This window comes from Fukomys damarensis, unplaced genomic scaffold (assembly GCF_012274545.1).
Source record: "Fukomys damarensis isolate Sample0158 unplaced genomic scaffold, DMR_v1.0_HiC HiC_scaffold_18, whole genome shotgun sequence".
Lineage (NCBI taxonomy): Eukaryota > Metazoa > Chordata > Mammalia > Rodentia > Bathyergidae > Fukomys > Fukomys damarensis.
This window is the reverse complement of record NW_022900930.1, coordinates 43,591,987-43,613,190: the sequence shown is the minus strand read 5'-3', so window position 1 is coordinate 43,613,190 and position 21,204 is coordinate 43,591,987. Positions and strand designations below refer to the sequence as shown.

Sequence of the window (21,204 nt, the reverse complement as noted above, 5' to 3'; positions counted from 1 at the left end):
ACAGTGACCTACCTCTTCCAACCACCCTCCACCTCTTAATGTGAGACTTTTGAAGGACACTTTAGATATAAACCATATCACTTTGAGACCTTGATTTTAACTCTTTTGAACAAATCCCCAGAAGTGAGATTCCTGGATCACACAGGCAGGCTGACTTTCACATTATGTCAAGGAGTTTCAGAATCCATCAAATAGATGTTAAAAGCAGAAGGAGAGTAGATTATCGAGCTCAGCCTCTTCATTTTTAGCAAAAAGCCAGGAAGGAGAAGGTTAGCTAAGATGCCCCAGGCTACAGTAAAAACAACATTCATGGTACCAAGTGGATGCCTGGCATTTACAAAGTCCACGCGACACTCCCAAAGAAACAAGACATGCAATAAATATGAAAATATCTGGTGAAGACTCCACGGTTTGCCTGTTGCACTAAGGATCAAACCCAGGGCCTTGTGCATCCTAGCAAACACTACTCCTGAGCCAAACCCGCAGCCTGACTGGCTGTTGAAAGGATCGATCACTTATTCCTGTGTCTTGGCTATGAGGATGGGCACCATGCTGACTTATGCTTGGCTCAAGTGAGAGCCTCATGGGGGGTGGCTGCCCCCGTGACAGGAACAAGAGGTCACATGATAAGACAGCCAGCAAGCAACTGGGGAATAACTGGGGCCCCAGTGACCCAAGGACCTTCCCCTCAGCCGTGCCTCTTAAAGGTCCCGCATCTCAATGAGAACCAAAGCTGCAATGCAGGAACCTGTGGGGAATCACATCCAGCCCACAGCAGTGATCTGTGAGGCAAACCTCAGAAAGGGCCATGCAACAGAGACTCACCCGCAAAGACTACTCTTGGGGTACGCTAAGCAGGGAGTCTGATGGCAGTGTAGCAGGGGGAGAGGAAGGAGGAGAAGGGAGGAAAGCCGGTCATGGAGAAGACTCCCTCTGACTGTGGTTCAAAGTGGCGGGGCAGGAAGATGCTGGGACTTCTTACTGTGGCCTTTTTAAAACAATTTTTTGCAAAGTACAAATCTTTTATTCAGAGTATAAAAGCAATGCCGAAATATCAAACTACAGAAAAAAGCACAATGTAAAATAAGGTTCCGAACGACTCCATGACTTGGTGATTATCAGTCACGTTTTAATTTTCTGTTTCTCTGTCATCTCACTGTGAAGGTGCTGTGAGTGTGATGGTTGTTTTATGTCTTCTTCCCTTTTTAAAAAGACAGTGAGAACACAGGGTACATTTCTCTAGGAATAAACGTTTTCGATAAGATATATGGCCATTTTTTAAGGGAAAGACGGGATTTTAAAAATTTGTAATGTTGTTTAGCACTAATAAAATTGAGCATCTGCTCAGGTTTCTTGATTATTGCTATTTCTTCTTTTATTAATTGTCTTTTGATGTTGTCTATTCTTCCACTGAGTTATTCATCTTTTCCTTATTGACTTAAACAGTACTTTGTATATTAAGAATATTAATCATTTGTCATAGACTGTGCAAATATTTACCCTCAGTTTATTGTCTTTGAATTTTATTTTGCTTTTTTGTCATGTAAAAGTTAAAAAATTATATCTAGAGAGAGTATATCAATCTTTTTCTTCGTGCCATTTACTGTTAACAGTTTGGTATGTTTTCTCCAGACATTTTCTGTGCATATGCAAATATATCTATAAATAGATCAATGAGTTTTTCTGAACATTTGAGAGTCGTACACAATATTCTGTGGTTTGCTTGGTTCACATGCTGATATATTATAACTGCTCCCCATATTTGTACATAAAGATATAACTCTGAATATTCCATTGTATGAATTTAACATTATGCTAATAAAACCGTTCTTAAAGATTTTTTGTTCTGATATTAAATATGGAAGTTTTCTATGTCTCAAAGAAATAGATCCCTAAGTTTATTGATTCCTCATAGTGTGCTGTCCCAATAGCATTAATAAAATAATCTATCCTTTCCTTTCTGGTATGAAATAGCTTTGTCATACATTTAATATAATATAAAGAAAACTTGAGTTTCTCTGTAGATTTTCATTTTCTCTTGTTCTTCTTCTTGTTGTTGCTTTTTTCCCCCAGGGATTGAATTCAGAACTTTGTACTTGTGAGGCAAGTGCAGTGTCATTGAGCTAAATCCCCAGAATCTCTGTAGAGTTTTCTATTTTGCTCCTTTTACTTATTTCTTCCCCAACACCATGTTGTTCTAATGACTGTAGCTTTATGATATATTTTAACACCTGAAAAATCAATACCGCCCCTGTTTCATCTTTTTTAATATTACCTTGGCTAATTCTTTTTCTTTTACAATTTACTTCTAAAAATTTCATTGTGGGCTTTAGAATAATTGTTGAAATTTCCAAAACATCTACTTAGGATTCTCATTAGACATGTGTTAGATTACTTAAGCTTTATCAACATTTTGTAAAACAAGTATTTCCGTTTAAAAGCTGACTATGAGCTGGGCATTGCAGTGCTGCCTGTTATCCAGCTTCTCAGGAGGCTGAGGCAAGACAGAAGCAGTATCTCTCCTCAGTTGCTCAGTGTTCTTCTCATAACAGAAGTAGCCCCACCACCACCACTTTGTACCCAAGTCTTGCACTTTTCATCATGTTAGTTCTGAGATATTTCATATTTCTGTTATAATTGCAGGTGAGGGTTTTTAAGTCTACTTTATGACTATTATTAATATATTGGAAAGTATCGCCTTTGTGTACATTTTTTAACAATTTACTGAATGTTAATCTAGTTATTTTCAGTTTTTAACTGATTTCTTTGTGTCATTTGCAAAAGAAAGAAAGAACAGGAGGAACCATATGTGGTTTTATTTCTTTTACTGTATTTATGCTCTGTTTCTCCTTCTTGGATTCCACAGGGATCACACATATCTTAATATTTTCATTTCTTTATCTTTTCTTCTAAGTGCTTGGAGATTTTCTTGGGTTTATCTTCACAGTCTCTGATTTAATTTCTTATGGCATCCAATATGTGATTCATGGTTCCTTTTGGATCTTAACATCCAACAGTTGGTATTTTATCTCTGGACTTCTCTTCTTTGGAAAGTTGCTAGTGATCCTTGGTGGCTACAACTGGTGAAAGATTTATTTTGGCTTATGGTTTCGGAAGTGTCATTCCATAGTTAATGGCTGACTTCAGGGCAGGAAGGGCATGGTGGAGGAGTCTCGCGAAGGAGAGCTGCTTGTCCCATGGCTGCCAGGAATCAGAGAGAAGGGAGGAGCCAGGAAGGAGCATGCACCCTTCCAGGTTGGATCCCCAGTGACCTCCTTCAGCCAGGCCCGACCTCCTAACACCACATTCAGCCGCTGAACTCACAAATGCATGAATTTCACTGGTAAGAATAGTACCCCCATCCGTTCACCTGCCTCACATGTGGGAATTTGGGAGGAAATTTTCTATGTAACCCTGACCATGACTGCTCTCCTAACTCTGTTCTCAATCTCTCCCTCTCTCTATTCCTTGAATTCCCAAGTTCCATCCTAGTCTTCCTTCAGTTCTTACTCCCCAAGTTTCCCCTGACTGATCTCATCCTTCCCCGGGTCCACTGCCTACCTGTCAACCCCCATCACTCTGTTGCTCCAGGCAAAGGACATCTCTGACTCTTCTTGGAGGCATTTTGAGTTTGATAGGTCTAAAGCAGAACGTGCATTGTCCCCCTCCAAACAGTCTCCTCTGCAAGTCTTCTCTATGGCATTAAATGACCCAGTTGCTTAAGCCAAAAGCCAAAAGTCATCCTCGATTGTTCTGTCTTCAACCACTTGTTACTCACTGTCCTACCATCCAGCCCATCAGCAAACCCTGTTAACTCTACCTGGAAGTATTTCTCCATCCACCTATTTCTTTCTGTCATTCTCAGGCCTAGGAAGCCCTCTGTGCCCAGCGGCCCACTTCTCTAAGCCCCCCGTGTGCCCTATCCACAGCGGCAGACTCTGTTCCTCAAAGCCACCTGCTCCCTTTCCCCACCTGAAGACCGACGGGGTCTCTTTGCTTTTCATGGAATTCTTCTCCATTTCACTTTCGTCTAATCCTCATCACAAGCGGACATGACTTTGGCTATTTATTTTGATTATCTGAGTCTAACATAAATAAAACCTTCTTGAAAGTATGGGCCTGACTGACTCGTGTTCTGTTGACTTCCTGTCATCTAAAATAGATTGGCACATAACAAGTGTTCAGTCGATGCTTAGTAAGGGGTGAATGAATCCTGGTGGGCCTGATACAGAGCACGCTCCCATTTACTTACTAAGTTAATAGCCAAGTCCCCCCAGTTGTACTGGATGCTCCTAGAGGGCAGATGCCCTTTGTAGGTTTCTTTGTTCCCACCCTAGCACATACCATGGTGCCAGGGGCTTCTGGGCGCTGAGGTTTATTCCTTTATGCTTTAGGTTTATTCCTTCATCAGGGAGATGCCAAGAGTCCTGCTGGCTACAAACAGACTTTACTTCTCTGAGAATAAATGGGTGACATGACACGGATATCATGAAAGACAAGACAGGCTGGGAAGGAAGAGACGGGCTGGCTGTCATTCTCAGCTGGGATAAAGGCAAAGGAGCGTCTTCTCCTCTGGGACCCGCCTACCAAACTTCTGGCCATGATGTCACATTGCTTTCTGGTTCATGTGTTGCAGGATGAGAAGTACATCCTGGTGATGGTGGATCCCGATGTTCCCAGCAGGTACAATCCCAGAGCAAGATTCTGGAGACATTGGCTGGTGACGGATACCCAGGTAAGCAGACCCAGCGACTCCTCTGACTCACCTGGGATTGTGGCTGGAAGGTAATCACCCTGTGCCATCTCAGCTGTCCCTCGGGAGGTCTGGAGGCCTGGATAAGCGAGGACGTCTGTGTCCGATGACCCCCAGCACTTGGCTGTCATTGCCCCCCGCAAGTGAACTGTAAGGGTTTCAGCGAGTGTCCGAGGACTGGCTGTGGGTGCGCTGGTAATCCAGCTCTCAGGAGGGGAGCAAGAGGAAGCCCCAGAGCTTCATATTTGCTGCTTCGTGGTCAAAGGTGCTCTTCCACGGTCAGCTTCGAGGTCACGATGAACTGAGAACTGGCTCACAAAGGTGCTGAGAGCTTAACAGCTTTTTCGGCGTGGCGTTGGCACAGTACCGGGTTGGGGAGCCGTGCGACCTTGCGTTCCAGGAAGCAGCACTGTTGCGGGGCTGTCCTCGGGTCGCCTCTCCTGCTGGGTTGAGGGGCACAGAGGAGGCTTGCTGACTTCCCCTTCTTGTACGGAAACACAGCCACCCTCATCTTTGCCTCCTGATAGTTATGAAGGCTCCTGGCTCACTTTTTTGAGACCAGGTCTGAGGAATACAAATTTGGTGGATGCTTCGGGAGCATTTGGGGATGGGGGAAGCTCTACTACAGACAGTTGCTGCTAAACCGAATTGATCTCATTCTCACTCAATGGCCTATCAAGATTTTACTCTCCTAACGCGATCCACAGTCATCCCTGGGTATTGTCGGGGGACTGCGGGTTCCAGGAGCCCCATGTATACCAAACTCTACTCTGTCGCGTCCCTTACATGCAGTGGTAAAGCATTTGCTTAGAGCCTACACATATCCTCCCAAATACTTTAAATCATCTCTGGATTGCTGTTACGTAATACATCACGAGCTCACCCATACCTACTGCCGTGTAAATGCTATGTAAATAGCTGTTGCCCTGTATTGTTTAGGGAATAATAACAAGGAAAAAGTCTGTACGTGTTCCGTACAGATACAATTTATATATTCTCCAATCTGTAATTGGTTGAATCCAAGGATTCGGAACTCACAGATACAGAGGCCACGCTGTTTAAAATATGCATTTGTTTCTCAATCTTGTTTAATTATAGAATCTTTTGTTCATGAGTGCCTGACAATGTACTTTGGGGGGAATCCACAGGAGCCTGTAAATATTCACGAATCTTCTGTGCCTAGTAAACTTGCAGATGGCTTTGACAAAGAGAGGACAAAGGCCTCCACACCAAAGACAGTGGGAACCCAGATCGGCTTTGGGTTGCCTTTGGTTACCAAGTCATTGATCGCTGTCACCCCCTGAGTATTTTGCCTTTATCCGTAATCTGCAAACCAAGCTACCTATTTTATGTGGTTCCGGTCATGCTCCGATGAGATGGTCCACTGAGAGCGCTCTGGAAGATGTTGCGAAAACTGTGGGCCCAAGGGCTGTGTCTCCCCTGCCAGCTACATGGGTGCAGGAAGGGGTGTCAGTCGACTTAACAAGTGGGAACTCTCGCACCACAGTGGGGATGGGGCCGGGGCGCTACTCTGGCAACCCACCGTTGGCCCGGCACGCCCTGGCCCTTCCCAGGAAGCCTTCCTATTGCAGGCTGGCTGGGACCCTGCTGGTCTCTCAAAGGAGACTCCAGCAGCGGCGTTCTGAACAGTGCCTGAGCCAGCTCGTGGCTCCTGTCCCCGCAGGGGCCTCTCTGCTGGGGAGGGGTTTTGGAGCCATGTAAGGGGCAGAGCTGGGGAAGGTCACAGCAGGGGGCGGGGAGGGCAGTAGCCGGCACACAGGTGTCAGTGTCCTCATCTAGGCCATTGCGGTCTTCTGGCTTGGGGGCTAACAGTGTGGAAGGCTCGAGAGGGGTTGTTGCTCGGAAGGTCACATTTACAGCCTTTCCTGCGCACACTCGGCTTCCTGGGAGTGGGTCCCCTCGGCAGTTCAGAGGCCGGAGTGCAAGAGCAGCTGTGGATGCAATGGTTCTGAGGCAGGGGACCTTGGAGCTGTGATGCTGCCTCTCTTCAGATCCCAAAGCCCCACTCCCACCTCACCCGCCCCTCGCTCTGGTACCTGCTCAGGACACCTCTCTCATAGCTGCTCTGCATGCAGCGTGGGCTTCACCCCAGCAGCCCCGGCTGAAAGGCAGAGCAGTGGCAGGTGACAGGTGGCAGCTGTTGGGCAAGACTGCTGAGCTTCAGAGCTTAACCGGGGCCACCTGCCTGGGTGCAGCCCAGGCTTCCCACTCTGGAAGGAGGAGGCTCCGGTTTCCTTGTGGTTTCACCCACTCTCTGTCTGGGTACCCAGCAGGAAGCCCCAGCTCTTCTTACTATGTCCACGTGGCCCGCCTACCTGTCCCCCAAGTTCCACCAGCTATAAAAATGGTGGAGCCTCTCCACTGAGATCTCAGGTCCCCAGCCTCAGCCAGAGGAAGCACGTGCTCAAACTGAACCTAGGAAAACTTTCTGTGCATCAGTGCTCACTGCAGCCAGATGGCTCCGTCTGAGTTACTGTCCAGTAGTCACTGGGCATAATAATATACAACCATCACAACTTGCTTTTATTTTGAGACAGGATCTCACTATGAAGTTCAGACTGGCCTTGAACTCACTATGTAGCCAGGCTGTCCTGGAACTCGCCGTAACCCTCCTGCCTCAGCCTCCCAAATGCTAGGATTTCAGGCATGAGCCACTGCACCATAACAAGGTGGGGCTGAGCCGGCAAGCTTGGTGGGATGCAGATCTCTGGGTACCCTGCCTGCCCTGGCGAGTGTATACTTCAGTCTGTGTGGAGAGAACACAGTACCGTGTTGGGCAAACATCCTGGAGGGGCAGCAGCTGCGGGGAGGCTATGGGGCAGTACCAGATGCCTTAGTGGTTGGCAAATCTCCCATCTGTGGAGTCTCCTTAAAGTGAAAACACCTTGGGAATTTTCGCCAATCAAGCATGACCCATTCTATAGCCAGGGGAAGCTAGTGGGCTCACAGGGCCACCATGTACCCCTCCTCTGAGGTAGGGACCCCCAGCCCACTCCCAGAGCTCTATCTCCAACCACCTTGGGTGGACAGAGACTTCCCAGGCGCCCTCCCCAACGAGTGTTATCTTGGTAATCCATGCACGCGGTCAGCATTTTGAACCCCGTAAATCATCATTACCCGGGCATTCTCCGAAGTGGAGCACACAGCAACATCAGGGCAGTCATTGAATGACAATGACCCTGCAGTTCCCGGGGCCATGGAGACAAACTTGGTGGAGCTCAAGCTGGCCCTGATACTAGGGTGTCAGATCTAATCAGGTGGTGGACCAGGCCGTGGCCACGGGAGCCCCTCAGTAGGGGAAACATTTGGAAAGTCTATGCAGGCAGAAAGAGAAGAGCGCAAATGAAGGTCTTAGGAAACTGGGAAAGATCTGGAGCCCCCTCTCACCCCTAGAGATAGATCTGCAGTGTAGGATAGGGCTCTAGACCTGCAGGAGTCTTAAATAAAAAACTAGGAGTAAGAGAGCTGTCCAGGAGTAGGGACCAGGCTTTCGTAGCATCTTTTTTGGTTATTTAATTCAGCAAATATACATGAGCAGGATGGCTCAAATCCCAGATCCACCATTATGAACTGTGTGACGCTGGAATAGTTGCTCAACTTCTCTGTGTCTCAACAGACTCACCTGTACAGTGGAGAGACACTGGCAGTCTCTGCCTCTCATTGTTGGAGTGAAGCTTGACTGAGTCCAAGTGCCTAGAACCACACCCAGAACACAGCTGTACACTCTAGTCAGCTCTCCGCAGTTGCTGTTATATTACCGTCATTGTTCCAAGCCCAGTAGCTCCAGAGTCTGGGATCACAGTGCAAACAAAACGAAGGGAAAGTACTGCTTGGCACAGGGCTCTAGGGTTCTAGGGGGCCCAGGGGTAGGCCGGGGACAGGAGCTTCTTGGACCTGTGGGCTTGCATGGGCTCAGGAACCAGACGAGGTGTCAGTGCCCAAATCCAGCCAGACAGGGCAGACAGAGACTGAGCTGTTCCACATCCTTCTTGGTCCCCTTTGAAACTCTCCCACTGAGCAGAAGAGATTTCTATCAGGGCAGGGACAGGGGGCATCTTTCTCCCGCAGTGCTGCACCCTCAGCGTTTCCTTAAAGAAGCTTTTCAGTTCAGATTCAGTCGAAATAATAATCTTCATGCTGAAGCCTAATTAAGATATCAATTAATTTGCATCATTCATTTCAGAAGAAGCACTTATTGGTTCCCCCTTCTATTTGTCTCTGAAATTAGTGCTCGGGGCTTTTCATACAGATATTTTCATTAGATTTTTTATTGTTAATGGGAATATTGAACACAGGAAGGTGGTACATTAATACTTTCCACAAAGAATATCATGACTGGTGACAAAGAACATGAAGAACAATTAAGGAGACAAGAGTACCTTTTTTCTTCCAAAAAAGAAAATCTTCCTAGAAACCGTCAATGATTCTAAAATTTGCCCCTGAATATCTTTTTTGTTTTAAGAAAGAAAAGGAACCAGCAAGTTCATGTTACCCTTTCAGTCAGTGCCCTCAACCTTTGGCAGCTGTAAATGCAGCCAATTCCGGGTAGAATTAAAAGGACCTCCAAGGGGTCATTATTCTGTCTACTTTTCTACGGCGTTGAATTTTTCTATAATTAGAGTGTTGTTGTTGTTGTCGTTTTTAAAGACCTCTGAGTGTATTAGGTGAATAAGACAAATGGAAAACCCAATAAATAGGCCAAACATTGTAGCACCCTGCTTTCTAGTTCTATGATCAGCATGTGTCAGGACGCTTGTGTTTGAGTGTTCGTCCCACTCCTGAAGGAGCTTGGGCAAGAGGCTTCACCTCTTGGAAACCGTGGCTTCTCAACTGTAAAACTGATGCAAATCCTTTCTCTTCAGGGAAGAGGCAAGGAAAAAGGAAATTCCATATGCAAACACCAGCCTTCCTAGAGAGAGGCACTAGGAAAGCAGCACATTTATATTCACTCCTAATCAATGGAGCCCACAGATCCTACAAATTTAAATATGTATGCACAAATAATGATTCAATGTGTGTGTGTGTGTGTGTGTGTGTGTGTGTGTTTTTACGATACCCAGAATCCCAGCCACTGATAATCAACAGGATAAACAATCTTTATCAGGGCCACCGATTGAGATGAAAAGGGCAAACCAAAGACACAGGGTTAATATTCATTTCTTCACTGAGACTTGCATTTTCAACCTTGCTGTGTATTTGCGCTGCTATCCACACACGCTTTGGCCTGCACAAGGAGGGTACACTGTAAGAAATGAACACGCTGGGTGTGGTGATCCATGCCTATAAGTCCCCGCTCTTCAGAGGCTGTGGCAGGAGAATAGCAAGTTGGATCCTAGCCTAGGCAGTTTAGCAACTTACTGAGACTCTGTCTCAAAAAAAAAAGAAAAAAATATATATATACATATGGAGGTCTGGGGATGCAGTCTAGTGCAAAGGCCCTACGCTCAATCCCCAGTGCCACACACAAAAAAAGTAATAAACAACTGAAAGGCATGGTTTATACTCCCCAAGCAAACAGGTTGAAACCACGGTCCCAAAGAGCAATGTTTGGTGGGAACGCTGTGGCGGTGGCTCTGCTCAGAAATCAGGTTGTATGTGGCAGGGGGCAGGCCTGAACTTTCGACTCAGATGAACCAGGGTCGTCTCCAGGCTCCATCATGCCCAGGTGGGACACTCCGAGCCTCGGTTTCTTCATCCTAAAAAGTGGGCACGATTGTGACATCTGCTTCCCCCGTGATCTGTGAGCCGACGGCTCTTGACATACGACGATAGGACCTTGATAAGAGTTTCTCTCTCCCACCACCCCCAACTTTGAGATCAGGCCACAGCAGCTACTTAGGATTTCACAGTTCTCTTTGACTGCTGGACTCAGGTCTGACCAAGTAAAAACTCCACAGCTTGCCCAGCGTGGCTTCACCTCTTGGTCTTTCAGGTCTAGGTAGATTCAGGCCCAGCCAGGGGCTCCGGCGTGACCCAGGCTGGCTTTAGTGGACGTAGGACTTGGGCCTGGAGGTGGGGGCCGTCATTGCCTTCCCCCTCTGGGTGTTGCCCTGCGACCTTGGGGACCAGGTCAGACTCCCTACCCTGAGCCATCCCAAACCACAGCCAAGGCAATAGCCAGGTCCCTGTGTGCTTCCCAAGTAAGTTCTGCTTTTATTTTCTCCACAACCCCCTAGCATCCCTCGCCACTTCCTTATCACTTCCAGTCCCCACTCCACTGGCATTGTCCTACCCAGAGATGCCTTCACTCCCGTTCAAAATGATTTAAATAAAATGTTGCTACAAAGTGGAATATTATCTTTTGACAAATGTTTTTAAAGCCCTTTAGGTTTTTGTGGTAATTTGCGGTATGAAATCATTTGGAGATAAGAGCCAAATTAGCTCTCCTATGCTGAGGTCGTTCTGTCCTGTTATCCATGTGAGCCGTGTTTAAATATAATCAGCCCTTAGACTAATGTAGCATAATTGTTCATTTGAAATAGCTTTTTTTTACTCCATTCAATGAGTCATTAAAATATTCAAGGGATAATGCAGTGAATTAGAAATGAATTTATCATATTATCCCATACATACTGTAGTGTTTCAGGTAACTAAGGAGAAAGGGGTGCAGGGAGACGGGGGAGAGCCAGTGTACACATAATACGGTAAACAAATATACTTGGTGGTTTAAGGCAAGCAAATATGGAGAAGCTGACTGGGAAGGGAGAAATAGAAAATGTTGTTCTTTGCTCTCTCTCGCATGCGTGCTCTCTCTCTCCACTCTGAGAATCTGTGCTCCACCGCAGCTCCGCTGTTAACTTATTTTTATCAAATATGTTTATATCAGAAAGTCGTTATGGAAACCAGTTCTGCCATCCAGGAGAATTCCTGGATCAGGCAAAAAAAAAACTCTCTCTCTTTCTCTCTCTCCCTCTCTCTCTCTCTCTCTCTCTCTCTCTCTCTCACACACACACACACACACACACACACACACACACACCACAGCGCAGTCCTGCTCACCCCATTCTGACCTCAGCTCTGACAGGGAGAGCTGACACCCTGTGAAATGGATACAACAGAAACCAACAGTCCCAGTCCCCTGCTGTCCTCGAGTAAGGAACCCGGGCTTGTCCCCATCCCCTGGGCCTCAATCACCAACCTTTGGCAGAATTTCTGAGGAAGCAACAGGGTTGGCCTGGGGCGGGGCCGTTACAGACTCTGAAGGGGAACAATCTCAGGAAAGTTGTGTCTGCTCGGTCGGATGTCATCTGTCCTGGCCACACCTTTCCAAGGGCTGCTGGCCAGCCTTAGGGAGATTACCAGCAGAGTGTGGCTCTCTAGAAACCACAGCAGAAAGAGGGAGCCACCACAGGACAGAGCAGAACTGGCTGTCTTTGAAGATTTGTGGAAGCCTCCACAGGGGGCGGTGAGAGCTGCCACCTCCACTGGACACCACAGGACCCGTGGGTAGCAGGTAGCAAGTTTTGGCTCCTTGTCAGGAAGAAGTTTCTAAGCACTTGTTTTTGGTTTGTTTATTTTTTGGTACCGGGGATCAAACTCAGGATCTAGTGCTTGTGAGGCAGGAGCGATGCCACTGAGATAAATCCTCAGCCCTCTGAGAACTTGAACTGCCTAAGAACTGAGCACATGTCCCTTAGAGGAGCCAGCTCTTTTTCACTGAAAGTAGCTACCCTCGCGTGACCGACGGAACTTCCCCCTGTATAGGCAGCAGGTGTCTATAACCAGTAAGTTGGCCCCACCTGCTATCTTTCCTCTCCTGGCCAGAGATACTCTTCTTAGAGCTTAATCCAGGTAAATAATATATAAACCACAACAATACTTAAGAATAAGGATGTATTTATCAGCTTTTTGTTGATGTGACCAAATACTTGCTCTGTACAATTTAAAGGAGGAAAGGTTTATTTCAGCTCACGGTCTCAGGGGGTTCAGTCCATGGTTGACTGGTTCCAAGGCAGAAGCATCATGGTGGAAGGGTGTAGTGAAGGAAAGCTGCTCCCCTCTTGGTGGGCAGGAGGCAGAGAGAGCAGGAAGGGTCAGCGAGGAAGAGACCAGGGACCAAACATAGTCTCCAAGGTGCCAACCCCCTGCCCCACCCAGCCACACCTAGAAGGGTGCTTTACTAATCTCCTAGGCATCCCTGAAGACAATCATGTTGACAGTCAAGATTGCTCATAATAAAAAAGAAAGATGAAAGAAAGGAGAGAGAGAAAATAAGAATAAACATTGACACACTTGGTGTGTCGTACCAAGTGCTACATTTTATAGCAATGTCTTGTTTAATGTTCATAAAAGCCCTAAGGAGTAGGTAATAGAAATAAGAAAATTGAGGCCTAAAGAGGGTATGCAACATGTCCAAGATTCTAACCCAAAACCTATTCACATATTCATAAGGCCATATTGCCTGTATTCGTTCACTTTCTGTTGCCATAATAAAATGCCTGAAGCTGGCTACTTTGTAAAGAAAGGAAGTCGATTTGGATCACAGTTTTAGAGACTGAAAGCCCAAGATTAGGAAGCTTCATTTGTTTGCCTTTGGCTGAGGGCCTCACAGCAAGTGGCATCACAGTGGTGGGATCACGTGTGAAAGAGACCACAAGGTGAGATAGGAAGCCAGAGAGATTCAGAGATCAAGCTTGCTCTTATTACAACAACTTGCTCTCAAAGGAACCAAATCAAATTAATCATTTCTGAAGGCAGTACACCCCATGCCCTCTTCACCTTCCACCAGGTCCTACTTTAAGAGTAAAGCTTTCACTACCTCAGTGCACCACATTGATGACCAAGCTCCCAGTACCTGAGTCACACCCAGCCTATGTATTCTACACCCTCTACCAGGTATGGCCAACATGAGAACTTGCTCAGGCCCAGCTGCCAGTGCTATCAGGTGGCTGTGCCAGTATCAACGGTGTGGTCTAGGTTGGTGGCCCCTCTACATCGGCCATGGCATAGCCCCAACCAAGGCTTTCAAGCACAGCATGGACCCAGAGATAAATTTTCCAACATACTGTGAACAAAGTATTCATGTCCATGGGTCTGCTTCCTCATCTGTGTGCAGGGAGACCAACGTCGACCTTGCAGGAATGCTGAGGTGAGGCTTGTAAAGCACTGGCCACCCAGCATCCAACACTGAGTAGTTTCTGTATATATACTGGTTTTCTACTCTTTCCATCTTCTACCACCTTACGTCTTGAACAGTTAGCTTCAAAAGTTGAGTCTTTGGTGGTCAGGAGCATATGTTCCCTCCCAAGAGGTAGGACAGGGCCTGGCCAGGAGAACGAGCTACCCACGTGGTTATTGCTTAAAAGACCTTGAGGGAAAAAAGCACCAGCGGGCATCAGATTGAAGTGGGAAGTGTTAGGCCCAACTGTGTAACCTGCCCTGTGCTCAGCACTATGACTATATGACTATAAAGAACGTGATGAGTACCTGTTAGGTTTTTCTTTGTTCCCAGTTGGAAAGACAAGGCCAACATACAGAGAATAACTAGGGACTAATACTCAGTGATTTGGTGTCAGCTCCTGCTGGCCCTTTAGACCCAAGAAGAAGTGAGAACTGAGAACACACACTCCTTTTCCTGGTGGGGAAACCTCTCCTCTTTTAAGACTCACTTCAGATGTCACCTCCACCTTGCTCTAATAATTCTATTTGTGCTCCTGCCACAGTCAGCCACACTTCACCTAGCACCCTTGTCACATGGGACTATCATTATTTGAGTCTCTTCCTCCTCATAGACTATACATTTCTGGAGAACAAAACTGTGCCTTGTTCTTATTATATCCTCAGCACTTAGCACAATACTCAGAATATGAGAGGCCCTCAGCTAATGTTGAGTGAGAGAAGGCACGAGGAATGAATGGGTAAGAGAATTAAGGGAGGAATGAAGGATGGCTAGATAGATGAGTGAATGGGTGGTGTATCCATGAATGGATAGATGGTTGGGAAATTGGTAGATCAATGGATGGATAGATAGGTCAACGGATAGATGAATGAGTGAGTAGATGCACTGATGGATGAATTCATGGATGGATGGATGGTCAGATGAATCAATTATGGATGAAGGAGTGGATGGATGGGTGAGTGGTTGGCTGGATCAATGGACAAGTGAGTAGATGGATGGTTAAATAGATAAAGATTGGGTGTGCAAGTGGATAAAATGGAGGTGGCATCACTCTGTGATGACTTCATGGTGAAAATAGGAGCTGAGATGATCCTTGAATTACGAGCAAGCCTGAGAAGGTCAATGGATATAAGAGACTGGATTTCAGGAAGGGAACTGCATAACCAGAAGCTTAATATTTGATAGGGTAGAAAAAATATAGACTTAAAAGCCAAGGTGGCTGAGTTAACTGAGGCCCTTATCTCTCATCTCTGTGCTCTTATTGCAAAAGTTGCTGATTCCTCTCCTATAATTTTGCCCCCTCAAAAGTAGCCTTCCGAGGACAATTTTTCTAAAACCTAAACATGATCATATTCTTTTTCTATGTGAAGCCCTGAGTGGCTCCCCAGTCTCTCAGGACAGAGTTCTGCCTTCCAGCGTATCACTCAAGGCCTTTGCAGCCTTGGCCCCTACTCCCTCTTCCCCTAGATACCATAGTCTCCTCCTCCTACCAACCTAGTTGTGACATCTCCCATCTTCTGCACTATTGCAGCCTCTAGGTACCTTTACTTGCTCTGTCCCCTCTTCTTAAAAGCCCTCTGTGCAAACATGCAGTTTCTTTAAAGGAGTCATCATCTCCAGGAGAGCCATACATTCAGGGTCCAGAAAGAGCTTAGATTTGTGATCATGAAATCATCTCAGAAAGGGAAAAGGAAAATATGGATTCCCAAATTTGAGCTCTTGAGTGTAATATTAATCCTCATCAAAAAATTTTTAAAGTTGCCTAAGTGGATTGTCTGAGACAACAGAAAACAGTGAATATCAAGCTGACGAAACACAAGTCACCGGAGACCCCTTCCTTTGTTGACACATGCACTGACCCTCTGGACTCAGAAACACCCAGAAGCTCAGGACAGCTGGGTGGAGGAAGGCATTAGACCACCTGTGCCATGAGAAGCTGCAGGTGGAGGGAAGGCTATGGCTTGTTACCCAGTTCTGAAGAGTAGTGACAAATGGCTTCATATCCATCTTAAAGTCGGCTGCTGGTGACATGCACAAGATCTTGGCATGAGTCACACTTTGTTCAACATTTTTATGGACAAGATGCCCACCAAGCTTGTAGGGTCACACAAAACTATTTCAAGGAATAGCTAATGCAGTGGGTAATGTGAAACAGCTCATTTTGGTAAATCGGAAAGATAGGGTTGCATGACAAAAATCAACTTTAATGGGGATTGATCTGAAGTTCTATATTTAGGTCCCAAGCCCATTGCACGCACAGAGAATGGGGAAGATCTGGCATATCAGAGGTTCATGAAGGGAGAAGATTAAGAAGAGTTTTCACTAATTCTTAAGCTAATTTAAATCCTAATTTTTAAGCTAATAATAGATTGTCAAACTGTAATACAGGAGGTAAGACAGTTAATATGATCTTAGGCCACATCAGTAGAATGGAGGCTGTAGATCATTGAAGAATCATAGCTCTCCTTTATCTATGCTGGTGAGACCACCTCTGTTCATTCATTTCTTCATCCATTCCTTCATTCAGCATATGCTCAGCACATTTTAGGCTGTGGGTTTCATTCAGGCATTGCAAACTGTAAGTTTATACAGTCAGATCCCTTCCATTAAGGAGCCTGGTGAGGGAGAAAATCAATGGCTGAGGTACAGAGTGGGGAGTGTTGGGCTGGAGTTAAGTCTGAGAACTATGGAGGTGAGAAGAAGGGGGGCTGTGCTCTGTAAAGCCCACCAGGCGACCAACCTAGAAGGCATCTAGGCAGAGGGAGAGCAGGAAGGAGCCAGGCATGTCCCAAATCACAAGTAGGCTGGTGTGGCTGGAGCCCAGCGGTCCAGGTGGAGTGTACAGGAGCCGAGGGCAGAGGGACAGCGAGGCACCGAGGTGGGAGGGAGAAGTAGGGTGCTGCTCCTCCGGGGTTCTAAAGTTTCAGTTATACAAGTTGATTAAGTCCTAGAGATCCACTGTACGGCATTGCCCTGCTAGTTCCCAGTACTGTGTGGTGCACCCAAAGCACACTGAGGGTACGGTTCACCTACGGCACCCTTACCGTGATGAAGAGGAGGGGCACGTGGTACACCTGGGTGTGGGAGCTTCATCCAGGTCTGGGCAAGGAGTGCAGCACACAGACTCCTGGATGACTTGAGCCTGGGGTTCGAACTCCCCGTGACCGCTGTGGGGGTACAGCAGGCAGCCAGCCATAAGAGAAAATTGTTCTTTAGGAAGAGGGGATAGTGGTCTGTGTCAAGGCAAGGGAGGACATGGAGGGGACAGCTTTGGGACCTTTTGGATCTCCTGATAGGTTAGACATGGAGAGTGAAGGGTGGTCTCAGGGTGGCTCCTAGAGCTAGTTGCCATTTACTGAGATGGGGCATTAGAGTTTAGGCAGTGTGGGAGGTGGGGGGCATCTGAAGCTCTGTAGATCTGCTCGTGCTGAGGTGCTGTTTGCATCTCCAAGTAGGAGATGGAAATGAGGCTGGAACTCCCAGGAGAGGCTGAGGCAGGAGCCTGGCTTTGCAATAAGGTTATGGTATTTATTGCTGCCTCTTGGCAGAGTGGTTGTCTCTAGAGATGTCCAAGGAGTTGCTGTCTGCCAGGGGCTGGCCCAGAAGCTGGGCCAGCTTGGCTCTTATGTGCTGGGGCTTCATAAATGAGCCTGAGCCAAGCACTGTTCTGAGAGAGGACAGGAGACCAGGGCTGTGCAGTGCCGCAGAGGCCACAAGGAGCCAGCTATCTGAGTGGGGACTGGGTGAAGCTTCAGAAACAGTTTGGGACCAGGATTCCAAAAACTTGTCCCCTAGGCTTCCTGCCAGCTGGGTGGCACTGCTCCAGCCTCTGCCTCTGGGTGGATCTCTATCATCTCACCTGCAGACCGAGACGGCTAAGTAGATTTGGGGAACAGCGCCGAGCTCCGGTAGTTTGTGATTCCGTGCCTGATCCTCTACTTGGCAGCCCTCAACACTTTCCTCTGCATGAATGTTGTTCATAAGCACAACCGGCTCCCCTGGGCCTCGGAACACGTGAAACAAGCTCCAAGCTCCGTGCAATTCCCTGTGCGCCACTCTCCCCATCAACAAAGCGTTTCAGAACGCCAGCAAGAGAGAGAGCGGCATTATTACAGGGAGAACGTGGAAGATGCTCTCATTTTTTAAAAAAGGTATATCACTCACTGGCGTTTTATTATTAGTCACACCTGCCTGGGAACCTACTTCCCTAGTGATTTGTGACCCGCAGTTGGGGCCCATAGCAGGCTGGTGTTGCAAACTACAACTACAGACCACGGAGGACCAGAGTGGGCCAATGAACAGGGGTGAGGCACGGACAGTTGTGATTTTAGGAGCGAGAGTAAGCCAGCAGCCTCCTGCAGACAGGGAGGACAAGCTCCCCAGCAGCAGGTGTGTGAGGGACAGCAGCAGGAACCCAGGTAGCCAGGGTGACAGGCAGGCTTAGCATGGGGCAGGGGGGCTGAGAGAAGGCGGAGGCATCCTGGACTCTTCTGCCAGCCTTGGCCCCGAAAGACCCCAGTGGAACTAGGGTGCAATCAGAGGCTGAGGAACAGATAGCCAGTGGCCTAGAGTGCCAAGAAAGTACCTCCTCCCATGGTGAGCTCTGCGGCACCCAGGGATGGTGAGGAGGGAGTCGTCCAGCATGCGCAGGAGAAATCTGCCCACTCTGTGGGGTGGGGGGTGGGGAGGGCTGGGAGTGGGGACTTAGCTTGGGTGGAAGGACAGATGCCCAGAGTTCCTTGGGCTGCTGGTCTGTCAAGGCGTTGGCTAAGAATTAGCTTTTTCCTTTCAAAAAGGGTGGAAGTCACCGTTTTCTTGTCTTCGTTGATGAACAGATTCTGGGTGGCAGGAGTCACCATAGAAACAGGTGCTATCTTAAGCAAATGAGCCTTATTAACCTTAAGAGTGGTGGAGTTTTCACAAGATTGCACATATAGGGTAGGAGGGAGAGCAGGGCTGGTGGGGGGAGGGCCAGGGTGGCTCGGAGCCATGTTGCCGCAGCTCTCGGTACAGAGGCTTGCGTGTGTGTGTGTGTGTGTGTGTGTGTGTGTGTGTGTGTATGTGTGTGTAGATGAATGCCCATCTACATGTGGTTCTGCAAAACTGTTTCCCGGGAGGTGAGCTCGGGTTCTGCCTTTGCCCTAAGAACACATTTAGCCCAAAGAAATGTTTATCTCCTTGGAACTGGCCTCAAGGTGGTAGGGCCGAAAGCCTTATGACAACCCTAACCCTAACCTCCACTGTCCCCATTCATGTGTGTGTGTGTGTGTGTAGATGAATGCCCATCTACATGTGGTTCTGCAAAACTGTTTCCCGGGAGGTGAGCTCGGGTTCTGCCTTTGCCCTAAGAACACATTTAGCCCAAAGAAATGTTTATCTCCTTGGAACTGGCCTCAAGGTGGTAGGGCCGAAAGCCTTATGACAACCCTAACCCTAACCTCCACTGTCCCCATTCCCCAAGGGTGTTCTGTTGTCTGCTGCACATCAGGAACAGGTTCCTCCTGGAAGATCCAGGCAGCCAGAAAGCAGGGCCCTCATTGCTCCAGAAGGCAGTGTGGTGCTACAGAAGGAGGGGGATACTGATACCAAGTGGACCCGACCAGTTATGACCCTTCATGAATGCCAGTCTGTCGAGGCAAAGACACCATGCACCTCACTGGACTGATTCAAGACTCATGCATGAGACCATGATCAATGAGACCAATGAGATCATGCACATCGGTGTGATGTGTGCCTTTTAATTGTCCCCTGACTGCAACCTGTCTCCTTTCTGGGGTGAGAAGGTTGCTCTCACAGGGTTAACCTTTCTGCAGTGTGATCTTACAGTCAGCAGATATCCACTCAACACCTGCCAGGAGTTCTGTGCTCTGCTAGGTCTTAGGGGACACAGGAAGGTCAGGACACAGCACCTGCCCACAGTGTGCAAGGAGGGTATGGAGCAGGCTTTGAACGTGGATGAGGGTACAGTATCGAAGCTGGGTAGGACTGGGATAGGCAGGAAGGAGAGTGAAGAAAGGGATGTGTATTCATCTCTGAAGGCAAAAGCAACCAACTTCCGGACTATTCCTAGGTTACGAGACATACATAAAAATTTGGCATCCTCTCTAGGACCTAGGGCCCTGCAGGTGGCTCCAAGAAGCATCTGCTGCCCTCTGCAGCCCCTCCTCAGACAGGACACTCTGATGTGGCCAGCTCTCACTGCAGGGAATAAAAGTGACTGTCATCCCAGAGCCTTTCTGTCCTTTGTCCCCTGCGGTCTGAGTAGTGGTTTCCACAGGGAGACAGGCTGAAGCCGTCCTGCGTGGACACTACATGACTGGGAGGGCCCCCCAAAAGGGACTTATGTTCCTTTGCTAATAGGAGTAAAGGGTGCTACACATGCTTGCAGCTGGGACAGGGCTGCCAGCACAGAAGCAGGACTCTTCGCTGCTTCAGAATGGCCTAGAACCCCAGAGCTGGAAGATCTGACTTGTCCTAGCCCGCATTAGACAGATGAAGACACTGAGACCCAAGGTCACAGAAGCTCCCAGTGACGCACCTGAGCCCTGAACACACTGCTATTTCCGCTTCCTGCCCCAACCTTGCTGAATGAGAGAAGCCACCGTCCAGCCCATGGCTGGTGGCCCCAGTGTGGCCCCTGAGTGATGAAGCAAAGCTCCAGGAACACCCAGGCACAGGAAGCATCTTTCCTGGAAGAAGAAAGAGAAAGTTTGCTCTGCCTGCTCCACCCCCATCTCTCATCGCTGTCTTTCAAAATCAAAATCTTGTATTTTGTGAGTCTTACCTGTGCCCCGCTGAGAACCAGCTTTAGAGATTCCAGAAAAGGTCTCCAATCCTCCCATCCCCAGCTCCCAAATTATCTCCCCTATTGGCTTCAGAGGTGCCTACATTTCCTTAATAGCGGGGAAAGCATAAAGCCTCCAAAGGTCTGGCTGAAAGGCTCACTTACAGGGTCGAGGGGAGGGGTCCTAGACCAATTGGAGTGATCTGGGAATGCTGGCAAGAGGCCCCCAAGCAATGGTGGGAGTCAAAGGAAAGAGAGGAACCACACCCAAGACTGTCTCCCTGCAGTCCTGCCTTCCTCTTTACCCAAAGCCCCCAGGGGGTTGGCTGCCCCGCCTCCTAGACTGTTGGGTTTCCTAGGTTTGCATTTGAGTAGAGACTTGGGAAGGGCCCTGCCTTTGGAAGCAGTTCCAAGAGAAGGAGGCCTGCCCTGCCACACCTGCCCTGCAGGGCCACTCAGGGAAGCCCCAAGGTGGGTCAGGAAGCAGAAGGGTGAGATGAAACAGCAGCCCTGAGCCTTTACTACGGT

At 47.9% G+C, this 21,204-nt stretch overlaps 1 protein-coding gene and 1 long non-coding RNA gene across 4 annotated transcripts in view; one reads left to right on the top strand and one right to left on the bottom strand.

Moving 5' to 3' along the window:
- Pebp4 (phosphatidylethanolamine binding protein 4) overlaps nucleotides 1-21,204 on the top strand; it is a 232,911-nt gene that overhangs the window by 139,798 nt on the left and 71,909 nt on the right. For all 3 annotated transcript variants that reach the window (XM_010624018.3, XM_010624008.3, XM_010624026.3), the window contains one exon: nucleotides 4,637-4,735. In XM_010624018.3, the coding sequence (XP_010622320.1) occupies nucleotides 4,637-4,735 (99 nt within the window). The remainder of the gene's footprint in view (nucleotides 1-4,636; nucleotides 4,736-21,204) is intronic.
- Nucleotides 10,202-21,204, bottom strand: part of LOC104862220 — a 28,164-nt gene continuing 17,161 nt past the window's right edge. The window contains exon 5 of the long non-coding RNA XR_780228.2: nucleotides 10,202-10,470. This is a non-coding gene — a long non-coding RNA (uncharacterized LOC104862220). The remainder of the gene's footprint in view (nucleotides 10,471-21,204) is intronic.